Source organism: Oncorhynchus mykiss, chromosome 13 (genome assembly GCF_057628025.1).
Source record: "Oncorhynchus mykiss isolate SJ-2025 chromosome 13, ASM5762802v1, whole genome shotgun sequence".
Classification (NCBI taxonomy): Eukaryota; Metazoa; Chordata; class Actinopteri; order Salmoniformes; family Salmonidae; genus Oncorhynchus; species Oncorhynchus mykiss.
Genome location: NC_143034.1, coordinates 26,689,469 through 26,706,787, shown reverse-complemented (window position 1 = coordinate 26,706,787; position 17,319 = coordinate 26,689,469). Strand labels below are relative to the sequence as shown.

The 17,319-nt window shown below is 42.7% G+C and overlaps 2 protein-coding genes and 2 non-coding genes across 5 annotated transcripts; all 4 read right to left on the bottom strand.

The window, feature by feature from the left end:
- Window positions 1-643: 643 nt before the first annotated feature.
- LOC110485797 (intraflagellar transport protein 56) lies at window positions 644-11,453 on the bottom strand. Its single transcript, XM_021556969.3, has 18 exons — window positions 10,905-11,453; window positions 10,405-10,551; window positions 10,059-10,151; window positions 8,264-8,378; window positions 8,119-8,168; window positions 4,214-4,359; window positions 3,606-3,777; window positions 3,382-3,456; window positions 3,191-3,293; window positions 3,035-3,090; window positions 2,872-2,925; window positions 2,634-2,697; window positions 2,420-2,508; window positions 2,139-2,222; window positions 1,968-2,037; window positions 1,697-1,803; window positions 1,385-1,518; window positions 644-1,066 (listed from the first exon to the last, which is right to left on the bottom strand). Exons 1-18 carry the CDS (start codon window positions 10,905-10,907, stop codon window positions 952-954), a joined length of 1,677 nt encoding a protein of 558 aa, XP_021412644.1. The 5' UTR covers window positions 10,908-11,453; the 3' UTR covers window positions 644-951.
- A 732-nt stretch (window positions 11,454-12,185) lies between these two features.
- On the bottom strand, window positions 12,186-16,829 carry LOC110485798 (small ribosomal subunit protein uS2). 2 transcript variants are annotated; one of them, XM_021556973.3, is made up of 8 exons: window positions 16,785-16,829; window positions 15,640-15,811; window positions 14,925-15,043; window positions 14,225-14,470; window positions 13,472-13,600; window positions 12,764-12,950; window positions 12,588-12,632; window positions 12,186-12,354 (listed from the first exon to the last, which is right to left on the bottom strand). In XM_021556973.3, exons 2-8 carry the CDS (start codon window positions 15,770-15,772, stop codon window positions 12,260-12,262), a joined length of 954 nt encoding a protein of 317 aa, XP_021412648.1. In that variant the 5' UTR covers window positions 15,773-15,811; window positions 16,785-16,829; the 3' UTR covers window positions 12,186-12,259. The 2 variants fall into 2 exon arrangements, with proteins under 2 accessions (XP_021412648.1, XP_021412649.1); XM_021556974.3 differs by having other exon boundaries at window positions 12,782-12,950.
- On the bottom strand, window positions 12,431-12,549 carry LOC118938622 (small nucleolar RNA SNORA26). The gene has a single exon (XR_005035829.1). It is a non-coding gene; the product is annotated as a small nucleolar RNA SNORA26 (small nucleolar RNA).
- LOC118938572 (small nucleolar RNA SNORA62/SNORA6 family) lies at window positions 14,568-14,709 on the bottom strand. Its single transcript, XR_005035780.1, has one exon. It is a non-coding gene; the product is annotated as a small nucleolar RNA SNORA62/SNORA6 family (small nucleolar RNA).
- Window positions 16,830-17,319: the final 490 nt, after the last annotated feature.

Here is a 17,319-nt window from a genome sequence, read left to right as displayed (position 1 = left end):
GCGTGAGCGAGGGGGGTTATCATAGCCAATCACTGCATTTGCCCCCATTTAATTCCCGCCCCTATCACAATAGGCGATAATAAGAACATCTGAAGAAGATGGCACTACTATTATGACCTTAACGGAGATGTCTTTTGTGAAAGGACATCTTATCAGATCATACCCCATGTCACCAGAATCATTTTGCTCACTAATATAGAAAATGGATGGGAATCTGTTTTGATGGCATTCTTATGTCATCCATTCAGTCAGTGCTGAAATGCTGAATTGTGAGTTTTTCCACAATGACCTAGCTATACACACAGTAGATCTCAAACTGAACCAAATAAGCCAGTTGGGTGACTCTGAGTTACCGTCATGGGCACTGACGACGCAACACAAGCAAACATTGGTGGACACCTGTTGAAATTGAGTTTTTTTTGTTGCGTTCAATTATTTTGTAGAGACACTGCTTCCTTTAATTTAGATGATTAAGAAGTTTATTAGCAATAGGGTATTTTGGACTTCAAAAGACAGTACATGTACCATTTCATTCAAATGTATTCCTATTTGTGTCAGTTTGCCCACAATAAAAAAACAACATCATGACAGAAATAGTGAATGTATATAGAACAAACAATAGAGAGAAAATGGTCAACAACTCTTTATAAAGAGAATACTGTTTAATACTTGTATCAGCATCATTTGAGTAATACAAAATAAACATTTGAATACAATTGATTGGCGAGATTGTACAGAATTATATACATTGCAAATAAAACATGTATTACATGATATAAATACTGTGACACATGTACAATAAAGCACATCAATACACATTGTGCATGACTCATGAGAACATGTTATTTTATAGATTTTCACTAGTAAAGTGTCTGATAAAAAAAATGCACATGTAAACCACATATATAATGTAATAAGTGTATTATGTGAGTTAAGCACATTATGACATTGCTATGTCAGAGGAACCCTGTTGTCTTTGGCCCATTTCCTCAGAGCTCTGATAATGTACTCCACCTGGGGGTTCTGTGTGCTCCTCAACAGGGGCAGCACCTCCTTCAAGGTTTCCCTGTGGAACCACAGACAATGGTTCTTAGTGATGAGAAGTTAGGAACAGGTCATATTGTACAATGGCAATTTTTTCATAACATTACCATAATGGTTGTTGATAAAGTAAAAAAATTAAAGTGCCTGAATCACAAAAGTCACACTTTACCGTGCAATGTAAATTACTCAAGGTACAAAAATGATGTGCCAAAACATCTCTGTGGAGGACATGATTTTCATATTTGATGTGTTGGGGACTGTGTAGGGGACAAATCTTTAACACAGACAAGTGTTGGTATCAAAATTGGACTTAAGACTAAGAAACTTAGCCAATACTTACTTTGGCTCTCTGCCTGCCAGAATGAGCTGGAAGATTCCGACACAGGCCCCTCTCTTGCCCTCCCAGTAGTTGGAGTCGGGATCCAGTTTCTCCAGAGTATCGAATGCTTTGGCTGCCCAGTAGAACTGACCCATCTGAAAGCACAGACAGACAGAGCAACATTTAATTGCAATGAATAGTGAGAAAGCTTGGCCTTTGCTAATCTCGTCCCCAGTCTATTGTGGAGGAAGTCTGGTGCGGGAGATTAAGCCATTGCTGACTTGTGGTTAGCCTGGAAACTAAGTTAGTAGAGAGAATAGTAGTGAGCCTCACCTTATAGCAGTCGTTGGCAATGAGTTGTAGGAGGCTGAAGGAGTCTGGCGAAGCCCCCATCTTCAGATACAGCTCCCAGGCTAGCCGGCCTTTCTGGTTCATGATGTCTGAGCGAGAGGAGAGACAACACTATTTAGAAAATATATTTATTCAAATTAATTCGTCATATATTTTGTTTCTTAGATCATGCATGTGGATATCGTATTGACGTAAAAGGTATTGAAATTGTATTGACGACAAATGGATAATGTATTTCAGACTGGAAACATACAGCAGCGAGTCAGCCAGCTCAGGTATACATAGTCAGTCTTCATCTTCTCACCCTGGATCAGCAGAAATATCTGAGTCCAATATAAAAGAATGTTACAACATGAATTTTGAACTGATTAAATACACTACTCATGCAAGCAGAAAAGCATTTTTCTATGTTGACAGGATGTACCTCCTCTGCTTCTTTGTAGTTGCCCAAGGCAGCTTTGGCCTGGGCATAGTTGAAATTGAACATATCCTCGGTATAGAAGTAACTCTGTTAATGACAAACCAAAAATAAACAAACAGAAATAATGCTCACCTCCTTTCCCCAAGTATAAATGTTATTTCCACACCAATCCATAAATATGTCAAGCACTCAAATGCAAAGGAAAAGAAAAATGATTGTATGTGTGTGGAAACAAGCCTACGTGGTGTACTGTCCTAGTGCTACATGCTTTGGGCCATGCAAACCTTGACTGAGTTGAGGTAGATGAGAACGTCTTCAAACTGCCTCAGAAGGAAGAAACAGGAAGCCATACACTGTCTTCCAGGTATCGTGTCTGAGGAGAGCGAGATACAGACAGTGAGACAAAGACGCACATGCTCACTCACACGCAGACATACACACACACGCTAACTCCTAGCTTCTTGGTTGAATCGCTTTAGATTCATTCATTCACATTACCGCATTCGCTGGCTGAGCCTCCGACCAGCTGGAAGAACTGTTGAGCGATCTTCAGGTGATCCCTCTGCAGCAGAGATACCGGCAGGGACGAGGAGGGAACAGAGACTGCTCGTCAGTCAGATTTCATATCAATGATGATCTTACTAAACCAGGTTTAAAAGACATTCCTAATCTACTCAGACATTTCTACTGTGTGGTCCTAGGGGGTTTTCGGGTAGTTTGTCAAACACTTACTCACCGATCCAATTTCTTGACCCAAAGCAGCATTCACTACTCCTTTCAAAATGTACTCCTTAAATAAATAGATTGTGTTAAGACACTGCATGTACGCTATTAAGGCTTTAGTCTTTAAACAGCGAGACTTCCTCTTATGACACCTGATAATGTGAAACTATTACCACCTGTGGTGTGGTTGGCTCCAAGTCTTTTATGAGGGTGTAAGCCTCTTGAACATCATCTGAAACATAAAGATGCACATTACTGATGACAAAATAGCTATTGAACTTTTCAATGTAAGGATTAGGATTCAAAGACAACCACCAATGGCTAAGACCCACCTTGTCTGAGGTAGTAGATGACCAGGTTCAATCGAGCCTCAGAGATGACATCAATCAATGGGGGTAGCACCTGCAACGCACCCTCCCCACCACGAAACACCACCTGGGGTGATTGGAGGTCAAAGGTTATAGAGCATGGGGTCACTGTCATGCAAACACAATCACACAACATGGGTGGTGGAACGGCTTACCAGGTTATGCCGGATAAGCTCCTTAGCAAACTCAAAGGAGCAGGAGGAGATGTCTATGAGGTTCTTTAACTCAGCCTGAGAGAGAAAAGAACAAATTGAACCACATTATTTATTGCTGTACATGACAAGTGTAGGCATAAACATCGACTGTGGATGTCAGGCAAACACGCGTGTAGATGCATGGCAGTCTGTTTTGACCGTTGACGCATACGGAGTTGCTTTACCTCGGCGGCCTTGCCGTTGTATAGCCTGAAGTGGTTGCAGGCCTTGAGGTTGAGAGCGATGGTGGATTCAGGAATGCTCTGCAGATACACAGCCAACACCTCTTGGGAAACATCATAGTAGTCCAACTTGTAGTAGCACAGCGCTACGTACACGTTAAGAGCCAGGAAATCTCTGGGGTTAAAAGAAAAATCTGTAAAACATGCAATAGCTAGTCCCACAGCTCAAATTGCATTCTTGAATAGAAGTCCTTGTGCATCTTTCTCTATTGCTTTTTGACTGCACCGTCCAATATAATACACCATCTTTCTCCACTGCAAAATAACTATACCCGTCTCTCTCCATCTTCTTGTCTCTGTCTCAACACAATGAAATGTGTCCTTCCAATTTTCTAATACTTCATCCTAAATACATGGCTTATAGTGTGTTTACTGTATATAGTTATAAGAGTTTACAGTAAAATTGACACCGGCTCATTCAGACAATACACAATACCCATTGGTACTAGTGGGACCACAGTAATCTGGCATATGAGGGATTTGTGGGACTATGCTCTTGCCTATCAGTGATTTTGATGAAGGGACATGGGAGAAAGGTTCAGTATAAGTACCTATTCTGTAGCAGGATGCGTTTGTAGATGTCGATGGCCTCCTGGTAGTGTGACCTCATGTAGTGGATGGAGGCCAGGCTCAGCTGGTCCTCAGTCACATCCTCCAGGTTCTGGTGGAAACCCATCAGCTTCTTCTCATCGTTGAACTGGGAACAGATAGGAAAGGCATGGCTGGTTTGGTTGGTTTGCCACCTACAGTGGCATACAGTTGCATTACAAAAAGAGAAAAAGTACACTGAACAAAAATATAAACATGTAAAGTGTTGGTCGCATGTTTCATGAGCTGAAATACAAAATCCCAGAAATGTTCCATATGCACAAAAAGCTTATTTTACTCAAATTTTGTTTACATCCCTGTAAGTGAGCATTTGTCCTTTGCCAACACAATCCATCCACCTGACAGATGTGGCATATCAAGAAGCTGATTAAAAAGCATGATCATTACACAGGTGCACCTTGTGCTGGGGACAATAAAAGCACACTCTGAAATGTGCAGTTGTGTTACACAACACAATGCCACAGATGTCTAAAGTGTTTGAGGGAGTGAGTAATTGGCGAACTTTTGCCAGATAATTGAATGTTAATTTCTCTACCATAAGCCGCCTCCAAATATAATTTTAGAGAATTTGACCGCATGTCCAACCGGCCTCACAAACGTTGTGTGGGTGAGTGGTTTGCTGATGTCAACGTTGTGAACAGAGTGCTCCATGGTGGCAGTGGAGTTAGGGTATGGGCAGGCATAAGCTATGGACAATGAACACAATTGCATTTTATAAACGGCAATTTTAATACACAGAGATAATGTGACGAGATCCTGAGGCCCCTTGTTGTGCCATTCATCTGCCGCCATCACCTCATGTTTTATCATGATAATGCATTGACCTATGTCGCAAGGATCTGTACACAATTCCTGAAGCTGAAAATGTCCCAGTTATTCCATGACCTGCATACTCACCAGCCCTTGGTTCTCTCCAGACCTGACTGCCCTTGACCAGCACAAAAACATCCTGTGGCGTTCTGCATTAGCATCGAATAGCCCCTGTGATATGCAACTTTTCAGGGAAGTTAAGAACCAATATACACAGGAAGTTAGGAAAGCTAAGGCTAGCTTTTTCAAGCAGAAATTTGCATCCTGTAGCACAAACTCAAAAAAGTTCTGGGACACTGTAAAGGCTTGGAAACACTGTCACCACCGATAAATCCACTATAATTGAGAATTTCAATAAGCATTTTTCGACGGCTGGCCATGCTTTCCACCTGGCTACCCCTACCCTGGTCAACAGCCCTGCACTTCCCACAGCAACTCGCCCAAGCCTCCCCATTTATTTTTCACCCAAATCCAGATAGTGGATGTTCTGAAAGAGCTGCAAAATCTGGACCCCTACAAATCAGCCCGGCTAGACAATCTGGACCCCCTCTTCTTAAAATGATCTGCCAAAATTGTTGCAACCCCTATTACTAGGCCTGTTCAACCTCTGAGATTCCCAAAGATTGGAAATCTGCCGCGGTCATCCTCCTCTTCAAAAGGGGGAGACACTCTAGACCCCAACTGCTATAGACCTATATCTATCCTATCCTGCCTTTAAGGTCTTCGAAAGCCAAGTTAACAAAACAGATTACCGACCATTTCGAATCCCACCGTACCTTCTTCGCTATGCAATCTGGTTTCAGAGCTGGTCATGGGTGCACCTCAGCCATGCTCAAGGTCCTAAACAATATCATAACCTCCATCGATAAGAGACATTACTGTGCAGCCGTATTCATCGACCTGGCCAAGGCTTTCAACTCTGTCAATCACCACATTCTTATCAGCAGACTCAACAGCCTTGGTTTCTCAAATGATTGCCTCGCCTGGTTCACCAACTACTTCTCTGATAGAGTTCAGTGTGTCAAATCGGAGGGGCAGTTGTCCGGACCTCTGGCAGTCTCTATGGGGGTGCCACAGGGTTAAATTCTGTATACATCAATGATGTCGCTCTTGCTGCTGGTGATTCTCTGATCCACCTCTACGCAGACGACTCCATTCTGTATACTTCCAGCCCTTCTTTGGACACTGTTAACCTCCAGTCGAGCTTCAATGCTGTACAACTCCCCTTCCGTGGCCTCTAACTGCTCTTAAATGCAAGTAAAACTAAATGCATGCTCTTCAACCGATCGCAGCCCACACCTGCCTGCCCGTCCAGCATCACGACTCTGGACAGTTCTGACTTAGGTATTTGTAGTTGTCCACATATTCTAGGTGTCTGGCTAGACTGTAAACTCTCCTTCCAGATTCACATTAAGCATCTCCAATCCAAAATTAAATCTAGAATTGGCTTCCTATTTCGCAACAAAGCATCCTTCACTCATGCTGCCAAACATACCATCGTAAAACTGACTATCCTACCGATCCTCGACTTCAGCGATGTAATGTATAAAATAGCCTCCAACACTACTAAACAAATTGGATGCAGTCTATCACAGTGCCATCCGTTTTGTCACCAAAGCCCCATATACCACCCACCACTGTGACCTGCCAACCTCTTGTTGGCTGGCCCTCACTTCATACTCGTCACCAAACCCACCGGCTCCAGGCCATCTACAAGTCTCTGCTAGGTAAAGCCCCGCCTTATCTCAGCTCACTGGTCACCATAGCAGCACCCACCTGTAGCATGCGCTCCAGCAAGTATATCTCACTGGTCACTCCCAAAGCCAATTCTTCCTTTGGCTGCCTTTCCTTCCAGTTCTCTGCTGCCAATGACTGGAACGAACTGCAAAAATCAATGAAGCTGGAGACCCATATCTCCCTCACTAGCTTTAAGCACCAGCTGTCAGGGCAGCTCACAGATCACTGCACATAGCCCATCTGTAAACAGCCCATCCAACTACCTCATCCCCATACTGTATTTATTTATTCATTCATTCATCTTGCTCCTTTGCACCCCAGTACCTCTACTTGCACATTCATCTTCTGCACATCTACCATGCCAGTGTTGAATTGCTATATTGTAATTACTTTGCCACCATGGCCTATTTATTGCCTTACCTCCCTGATCTTACCTCATTTGCACTCACTGTATATAGACTTCTTTATTCTACTGTATTTTTGTTTATTCCATGTGTAACTCTGTGTTGTTGTATGTGTCAAACTGCTGTGCTTTGTCTTGGCCAGGTCGCAGTTGTAAATGAGAACTTGTTCTCAACTAGCCTACCTGGTTAAATAAAGGTTAAATTTAAAAAATGCAATATATAAATATGTCACCTATGAGCATGTTTGTGATGCTCTGTATCGACATGTACGACAACATGCTCCAGTTCGCACCCATATCCAACAACTTCGCACAGCCATTGAAGAGGAGTGGGACAACATTCCACAGGACACAATCAACAGCCTGATCAACTCTATGCGAAGGAGATGTGTCACGCTGCATGAGGCAAATGGTGGTCACGCCAGATACTGACTGGTTTTCTTATCCACACCCCTACCTTTTTTAATGCATCTGTAACCAACAGATGCATATCTGTATTCCCAGTCATGTTAGGGTCAAATGTATTTATTTCAAATGGCTGATTTCCTTATATGAACTGTAACTCAGTAAAATATTTGAAATTGTTTCATGGTGCATTTATATTTTTGTTCAGTAGAAGTATTGACACTTGGGAATTGTGTAAAACATGATTTTATGCAACCGTTAGAGCTGAGCGATTCATCAAAATGTCGGCTATTTTTCAGTCTTTAAACAACTAATTGACCGATGGCAGTTCAATTATTTGAATTCCATGTTGTGCTCAATGCGCAGTTTCTGAACCGACCTCAAAAGCTCTAAAATCGCTCAGCACAAGCAACTGTACAGAAGCAAACAAAAAAGAATGATGAGAAATACACATTAACATATTAAAGAATACAGAAAGGTAACAATTCTGACCTTATGAGCCAAGTGGAAGAGCAGGCGATTCTGAAGTGCACACTTTGGAGCTACAGGAAAAAAAAGAGGGAATACCATATCGACTAGGGCAAGAAACAGAAACCGTAGGATGAAAAACTACAAAACATGTTTGCTTAATACTCACCCTTGTTTGCAGCCTCCTCTGCCTCTCTGTAGAGCCCCAGGAAAAACTGAGTGCAGGCCAGATACACCCACACCTCCCCTGGTTCTTCTAACCTGAGTGTCAAGGCCCTGTACTCCTGTCATTGAAATAAATAGACATACACTACCATTCAAAAGTTTGGGGTCACTTAGAAATGTACATGTTTTTGAAAGAAAAGCACATTTTTTTGTCAATTAAAATAACATAAAATTGATCAGAAATAGGGTGTAGACATGGTTAATGTTGTAAATGACTATTGTAGCTGGAAACAGCTGATTTTGAATGGAATATCTACATATGCGTACAGAGACCCATTATCAGCAACCATCACTCATGTGTTCAAATGGCACATTGTGTTAGCTAATCAAAGTTATCATTTTAAAAAGGCTAATTGATCATTAGAAAACCCTTTTGCAATTATGTTAGCACAGCTGAAAACTGTTGTTCTGATTAAAGAAGCAATAAAACTGGCCTTCTTTAGACTAGTTGAGTGTCTGGAGCGTCAGCATTTGTGGGTTCGATTACAGGCTCAAAATGGCCAGAAACAAAGTACTTTATTTTGAAACTCGTCAGTCTTTTCTTGTTCTGAGAAATGAAGGCTATTCCATGCGAGAAATTGCCAAGAAACTGGAGATATCGTACAACGCTGTGTACTACTCCCTTCACAGAACAGCGCAAACTGGCTCTAACCAGAATAGAAAGAAGAGTGGGATGGCCCCGGTGCACAACTGAGCAAGAGGACAAGTACATTAGAGTGTCTAGTTTGAGAAATAGACGACTCACAAGTCCTCAACTGGCAGCTTCATTAAATAGCACCCGCAAAACACCAGTCTCAATGTCAACAGTGAACAGGTGACTCCGGGATGCTGGCCTTCTAGGCAGAGTTCCTCTGTCCAGTGTGTGTTCTTTTGCCCATTTTTCTTTTTATTGGCCAGTCTGAGATATGGCTTTTTCTTTGCAACTCTGCCTAGAAGGACAGCATCCCGGAGTTTCCTCTTCATTGAAGTTGAGACTGGTGTTTTGCGGGTGCTATTTAATGAAGCTGCTTGTTGAGGACTTGTGAGTCGTCTGTTTCTCAAACTAGACACTAATGTACTTGTCCTCTTGCTCAGTTGTGCACCGGGGCCATCCCACTCCTCTTTCTATTCTGGTTAGAGCCAGTTTGCGCTGTTCTGTGAAGGGAGTAGTACACAGCGCTGTACGAGATCTCCAGTTTCTTGGCAATTTCTCGCATGGAATAGCCTTCATTTCTCAGAACAAGAATAGACTGACGAGTTTCAGAAGAAAGTTATTTGTTTCTAGCCATTTTGAGCCTGTAATCAAACCCACAAATGCTCATGCTCCAGATACTTAACTAGTCTAAGGCCAGTTTTATTGCTTCTTTAAATCAGAACAAAAGTTCAGCTGTACTAACATAATTGCAAAAGGGTTTTCTAATGATCAACTAGCCTTTCAAAATCTTAAACTTGGATTAGCTAACACAATGTGCCATTGGAACACAGGAGTGATGGTTGCTGATAATGTGTCTCTGTACGCCTATGTAGATATTCCATTAAAAATCAGCCATTTCCAGCTACAATAGTCATTTACAACATTAACAATGTCTACACTGTATTTCTGATCAATTTGATGTTATTTCAATGGACAAAAAAATGCTTTTCTTTCAGAAACAAGGACATTTTTAAGTGAACCCAAACTTTTGAACAGTAGTCATATAGAGCATTGTAAAAATGGCTTGTCTTCAGACAAGAATGAAATTGACTGAACACACACCTACCTCCATTGCTCTCTTGTAATCACCCAAGTGAAAGGCACAGTAGCCAATCCAAAGGTCTGCATGCTCCTCTTTTTCTCCAACATCTCGCTGAAACTGGAAGACAAACCAACACATCAACAGTAGGACTCAGTGCTCTCGCTGTCACACGCACACACCTATGCAACTGTAATAAGGAAACAGAAAGACCTTATAGACAGTGCCATATCAAGAATGAGGAAGGAGAATGTTGAGAGGACACAGGACTTTCACAGATCACATATCTTCTGTCACATTTAGTACAGAGTTGCTCATCATTCATTTGCTGATTGCACATGACAGCTAGCTACATGATTTCCTATCTGGCTACCTCTAACAGAGTTTGTGCCCCAAGGTAGTCTCTCTGGTTGAGGTATTCCTCCAGGCGAGGGCTCTTCTTGGCTTTGTTTTTCTTCTTCTTCTCACTGACGCTAGCTGCAGAATCTCCACCTACTGCTGGCTTCACCCGAGACAGAATCTGGATGGATGTGACAAGGATGTGATAAGGAATCCTTATTGTGGACATGACAGCAGACAATTTGTTTACTAAAGCGGGATTCAAACAATATTTGCAGATTTGGTAAGATAGACAGTCATGTTTTAATGGATGTCGTGTAACTATCGCAGTTATCCTCTGTTAAACTAGCTAACTGCAATTACTTTAAAATGAACCTCTTCACATATCACAGATCGGTGAAATAGACTTTGGTTTGGTAGTTTGCAAGCGACAATTATTAATCTAGAAAGCTAACTAGCTAACGTTAACTACATAGCAAGACTTGTAGCTAACCAACAAGTTACGCAACTAGTATGCTAACTTGTAAGACTTACCATGACGGCACAGCAGTTACTCTTGCATAATGTCACTGTTCAGTATGGAGAAATTGATTATAGCTAGATAACAACACTAACGTAAATTAGCTACACGTTAGCTAACGTTATTACTATTATAAATGTTCTAGCTAGAATTAGCTTAGCTGTCTGGCTGGCTATCTAGCTAACAATGAACCAACAGATACGAAAACAAAAGACACCTCTTCGCTGTCTAAAATTGTAATCAAAGAATAGCATAAGGTGAACGAAGAGCATCAACCTAGCTAACGTTAGCCACTAGCTAATGAAACATCTGTGATTTCATTGCCGTGTGGGGATTACGCTTGTGTTGCCTAGCAACGTCGTTCATCCTCTTCTTCAATTCAGGATCACATGTCGAAATGCAAATTGAACTCTGGATTTAGCCCCGTTGTCGTGCATGTGTGATAACACCCCCATAAAATATAAAGTGCCGCACACAGCATTGAAATACAATGGTTTTGTTATGGCTATAGGACAGCCCCAGTGGCCTAATGGATAAGGCACTGGCCTCCTAAGCCAGGGATTGTGGGTTCGACGTGGAGGTGATAATATTTTCACCCAGAAACTGCTTTCACGTTCATTTGGTGGGCATAAAAACGTGGAGTCAGTCTTGCTTGCCTGACAAGTGCACATAAATGCTGTTCATGTCATTTAGATGTAGTCAATTTGGTGTCACACCAATACCCAAGCAAACACACCTGATTTAACTTAATTTTTTTTTTTTTTTACCCAGTTGTGTTTTCTGGGGCGAAAGTGACCCCAATCAGGCCCAGGCCTGCTATATAGAATGCCTGATCCATAATCTAGCCACCAATTTATTTTTATGGACACGATGCCAAATAAGTTCAAATCTGCCAAGAACTTTCTACAAACAACCTGTTCTGCACAAATTCACAACACAGGAGTCAACTGTCACCTTTATAGCTAGAATCATTAATTGAAACTAAGCATTGTAATAGTTTCAACTAAGCCATTTATAAATTATATTCTTCAAATCAACTAAATGTGTATTCATCATTCAATGCAACAACTAGTGATTCTATCTTTAAATATCAATTTTAAACTGAACAGTCTATATAACATTTGTATGGATTTCTGATTTGTGTGTATACATTGTGACTCCATGTTTGAGTGGTGAAGGTCAAACTGAAGAAACCGTAAGAGTAGATGACAGATGAAATTCTGTCAATGCAAAAAAAACAATATAATAAACCCATGTATTTGTAAACCGACCTCACCCCAAGAAAAATAGACAAGTTTAAAAACAATAAGCCAAGTTTATTGACGTCACTGTTTACAGCACAGCTTTTGACTCGAGTGATCGACACCACTTAGGACCAATCAGCGGAGGCACCACCCCACTCGGTAGCCTGGGCAGTGGGGGCAGCGGACCAATCCTCTGTGGCAGGCTGGGCACTCCAATCCTCTGTAGGAATACAATCATGCGTGTGTGAGAATACAATCAAACTATTTATCGTAGACATTTCAACAGTCAAGAGAAATTGTGTTTCTCCCGACAGGATCCGCAGTGAGGATTTGATGCTTCACTACAGGTTTATGAGAGAACTACTCTACCCCTCTGTGTTGGTCATATAGGACATTTTAGGTCCTAGATGGGCAAAAAAGGGGCGATACTAATTTACTTTCAGTAGAACTCACCAGCAAAGCCTTCAGCTGCAGCTGGGGCCTTGGAAGGAGCAGCGGCTGAAAAGGAGAATTAAACAAAGTTTGAGTCAAATGTATTCCGGTAGACATTTTGTTTTGTGATTGTCAAAATGTGCTACTCCATCCACCTTTGCATTTGTGGCCTCCACTCCTGTGTATTCATCGCTTACCCTCGGTGAAGCTCTTACCCTCAATGCCAGCAGGGAACTGCTGGATGGGCACAGAGGGCACTGCCACTCCCTCGGACCAGTCGGCCACCTCGGGCTGGGCGAAGTCGGCCGTGGGGGCGGTCCACTCGCCCTGGAACTCCTCCTTGCCAACAGCCTTCTCGGCCGCGGCCTGCTCCTCCTTCTCAATCTGGAACGGGACGAAGAGGTTACAAATTAGGGTTGTGACGTTACAATTTGCGCGAAAGCTCAGGTATGCAGGCACCACAGGTATATGAATTATTAGCGCAAGCATACAACATCACATCAGAAGCATATTTTGCTTCAAGTTATCCCATCACTGATTGAGATGAGTCAGTTACGGTTTCAGACTGCCATCTCACCCACAGTGATGGTTTTACTATTCCCTTCCAACGACAACTCACCCAGTCACTGACCGGACTAAGCAAGTGCTTTTAGAAGGGGAATGTGCATTCGAGGTCTCCGAACTCCTGAATAGCTACACGGTGAGCAGGTTTTTGTTCCAGTCCAGCACCAACACATATGATTAAATTAATCGTGGTCAAGACAGAGGACCATGATTAGTTAAGTTGTATCAAACAATTAGTGCAGGACTAGATCAAAAACCTCAAACACTCAGCTCTCCACGACCAGTTGAAAACCCCTGGTATAAACAGTGTGTGAACCATTGTGTCCCAGTATGTCAGTTACCTCCTCTGGGTCTCTGTAAAAGTAGAGATCAGGCATGACCTCCCAGGGGTGTTCCCTGGAGATGGTGCCCCTCATCCGCAGCACCTCCCTAGACAGCATCCACCACATCAGACCAACAGAGTGGTGGCCCTGGAACACAAGAGACAACAGTCAGTTATACCTAGATTTGTATACTAATGCACTGATGATTATATGCACTGGCAACAGCCAGTCAAGTCAGTTATACAGAGACACGAAGGCCATCAACAGAATTGCTCAGTCTAAACTAGTAGAATTGGTTAGTGGATTAACTGATACCCAGTAAAAACATGACTACATGGGAGGGTGTCTTCGACTACTGACGAGGAAGTGCGAAGGAAACTCCCTAGGAAGGAAGAGTCCCAGTAGGGTTCATGGTTGTGGCTCAGGTCACTATCAAACTCCAGTCATGGGGCAGCAGCCCTACTGATGTTAGCGAAAACCCGGCCAGATCACTCTGGCACACTTCCGACACCTGAACACAGACATCAGACCGTGTCAGGCTTTAATTGTGTGCTGCATATTTCCATCTGTTGACCAAGATATCCGCGGAAGTTCCCATCTACCCTTTCACTTTGAGGAAACACTATTGGGGACAAAACTGATATGATATGCTGTTCAAGTCATTCTCTCTCTTATTCACACACACACACACATTATATATACATATACACATTCATATAAAAAACGTGAAACCACTAGAACATATATCTGTAGTCTATGGCCTGTCTGTACCTTGTTGTTGCAGGGGATGGCGATGTCCACATATCTGAGGGGAGAGTCAGTGTTACACATGGCGATGGTGGGGATGTTGACGTAGGAGGCCTCAGTCAGGGGCTGGTGGTCGGCACGGGGATCTGTCACGATCAGGAGGCGGGGCTCACGGAAAGCAGCCTGGATCTGATTGGTGAAGGTTCCGGGGGTAAAACGACCGTGGAAGGTGGTGGCGCCGGTGGCGGACGCAAACTTCAGGACAGCCCTCTGGTTGGAGGAGAACGGGGAGTGGAGTTACTGGATTGGCTAACAAGCAGGAGGTAACTCAATCAAGAATATAACTTAGCAGTAATATGGTATGTTTGGTTGTGGCTCAGGTCACTATCAAACTCCAGTCATTGGGCAGCAGCCCTACTGATGTTAGCGAAAACCCGGCCAGATCACTCTGGCACACTTCCGACACCTGAACACAGATGTCACAGTGCCAGGCTTTAATTGTGTGCCGTTTAGCTAGTCACTCACAATTACATCAGGCCAACTGACCTGACCACGGTAATGGTCATCAGGACACACCAGTAAATGAAAACAAGTTTCTTGGACAAGTATAGATAGTACCTCTCCTCTTTAGAGTGTTCACTTCCATTTTGCGCCTCCTGAACATAACCCAGGAGAAACTCTGGGCCCTCGACTATGTCAGGTGAGCTAGCAGTGGGGGTCTCACCTGTCCAGTGTTCCTGGAGGAGATGACGCAGACATCAGCTGGGTTCTCAATGGCCACGATGGCACGGGCAGCCAGCAGCAGCTTCTCCCATGTCTTCTTCAGGTTGATGATGTACACACCTGAGGGGACAACCAGTTACATGTTGATACCCAACATGCATACAGCCATAATGTCTATACACATGCTATCCTTTCTCAGGACCATCAATGAAGAAAAAGACTGTACCGATTAAAACTGACTGAGGACTGGTGTTTCACCAACATTGAGATCGTTCTCTATTGGATAAATGTTTGAGCTAGAGAAAAACATTGAATATTAGAAAGATGTTCCATCACTGATTGAGATGAGTCAGTTACGGTTTCAGACTGCCATCTCACCCACAGTGATGGTTTTACTATTCCCTTCCAACGACAACTCACCCAGTCACTGACCGGACAACGCAAGTGCTTTTAGAAGGGGAATGTGTATTTCAGAGGTATCAACCAACTCTTGATCATACAAACTTGTGTGCAGACTATTGTTCCAGCCCAGCACTGACACATCTGATTCAGTGTATCATGTCAAGACTCAAGACCACAAATAGTTGAATTGCGTATGATAATGCAGGGCTGGAACAAAAGCATTCACATCCTCCACAGTCAAAATATGTGAGGGTCAGGAAGTCTTCAGATCATAAAGTGACAAATAGCCAGGGATCTCATATTCCTCCACTCACCATCACTCTTTCTCTTGTACGTGTAGTGCTCCATCTGGAAGTCCATGTTGGTACCTCCCAGGTGGGTCCCGGCTGCCAGGAACTTGAGCACATCCTCCTCCTTCATCTGCAGCACATCCAGACCTCCGGACATCGTGACCACTTTTCCTAAGTTACGAGTTATGTGGAAAAGCTGGCGGGGGAGAAAAAAAGAGAGGAGACCGGTGAGATGTTGTATAAAAGGTAGGGAAGCAGGGAATGGTTGCAGTTGGAACTGAGGGGTCATTGTGGCTCAGGTCACTATCAAACTCCAGTCATTGGGCAGCAGCCCTACTGATGTTAGCGAAAACCAGGCCGGATCACTCTGGCACACTTCCGACACCTGAACACAGACATCAGACGGTGTCAGGCTTTAATTGTGTGCTGAACAAACTATCAAAACTGCAATGCTTATAATGATTTAGTGTACTTATACAGGCACTTGTCATGGGGACTTGGAATCCGTTTCTAAAAACAGAATTTACAATTATTATATCAAAATATTGTTGCCGTTCCTTATGACTGACATCTGATCTCAGAGTGATGATCGGTTTGAGCATGTGGGGAAGAGGGGCGGCAGGTAGCCTAGTGGTTAGAGGGTTGGGCCAGTAACTAACCGATAGGTCGCTGGACCGAATCCCTGAGCTGACAAGGTAAAAATCTGTTGTTCTGCCACAAGGCAGTTAACCCACTGTTCCCTGGTAGGCCGTCACTGTAAATAAGAATGTTAACTGACTTGTCTAGTTAAATAAAAAAAGTGATGCAATGTTGCTGACCAATTCATATCAATAAATACAATGTTGCAAAAGAGCATTACACTGATACGTTATTGATACATGTGAAACTAGTCTGGTTGGCTCTATGGATGTTGGTTCCTTTAGTTATTAGTATCCAGCTTCCTCAATGGATTTCACGAGCACGCATGGCTGAACTAGCTACTAGTGCTAAAGTTAGTAGTAGCCATGGCTTCTGGCCTAGCTGTCTAACATGTAATTCGCTATTTACAGCGGTTGTATTTATACGGATATAGGAAACAATCAGACACAACTTCATAGTTGAAGGTAACAACGCTTTAGTATTTGTCTCCGCAACTTTTAACTCAAGAAAATAGTAAATTGTTATCTCACCACGAGACAACGCCGTATGGAGTTCTGTACCTCACGGTAAAAGAGAAAGAGAAACGGAAGTGACGTCCATATATACTGTAAATTCCACCAATCATCTTCCATTTCCTTCTCCAGGATGAAGAGTAGAAGAATTCATAAAAAGGTCGATAGATGGTAGTGAAATCATTTGAGTCTAAAGTGCTATGAGAACGGGCATAAATTATGATGGGAAGCAGTTGTCACTTCAAATTCAGTTAAATCTATAATAATTAAATACTGTAAAGTTCATACCAAGAGATCATACCATCACCCCATATAGTAATGATTAATTGAACGCTTTATAGTCTATTTACATCAGTAAAATTATAGGTTGCCATTTTGAGGTACTTATAACTTTGAATATTTTCAATTAAGACATTATCCAATTCGGTAATGTTCAAAGGGAATATAAAATCAACTGCTTTGAAATGAAATCAATTCAGGCCACATTATAAGAAAGTGATTCATTTCAGCCGGTTCCTGCCTGGGATGAAATACATAGTCAGTCAGGAGAGAG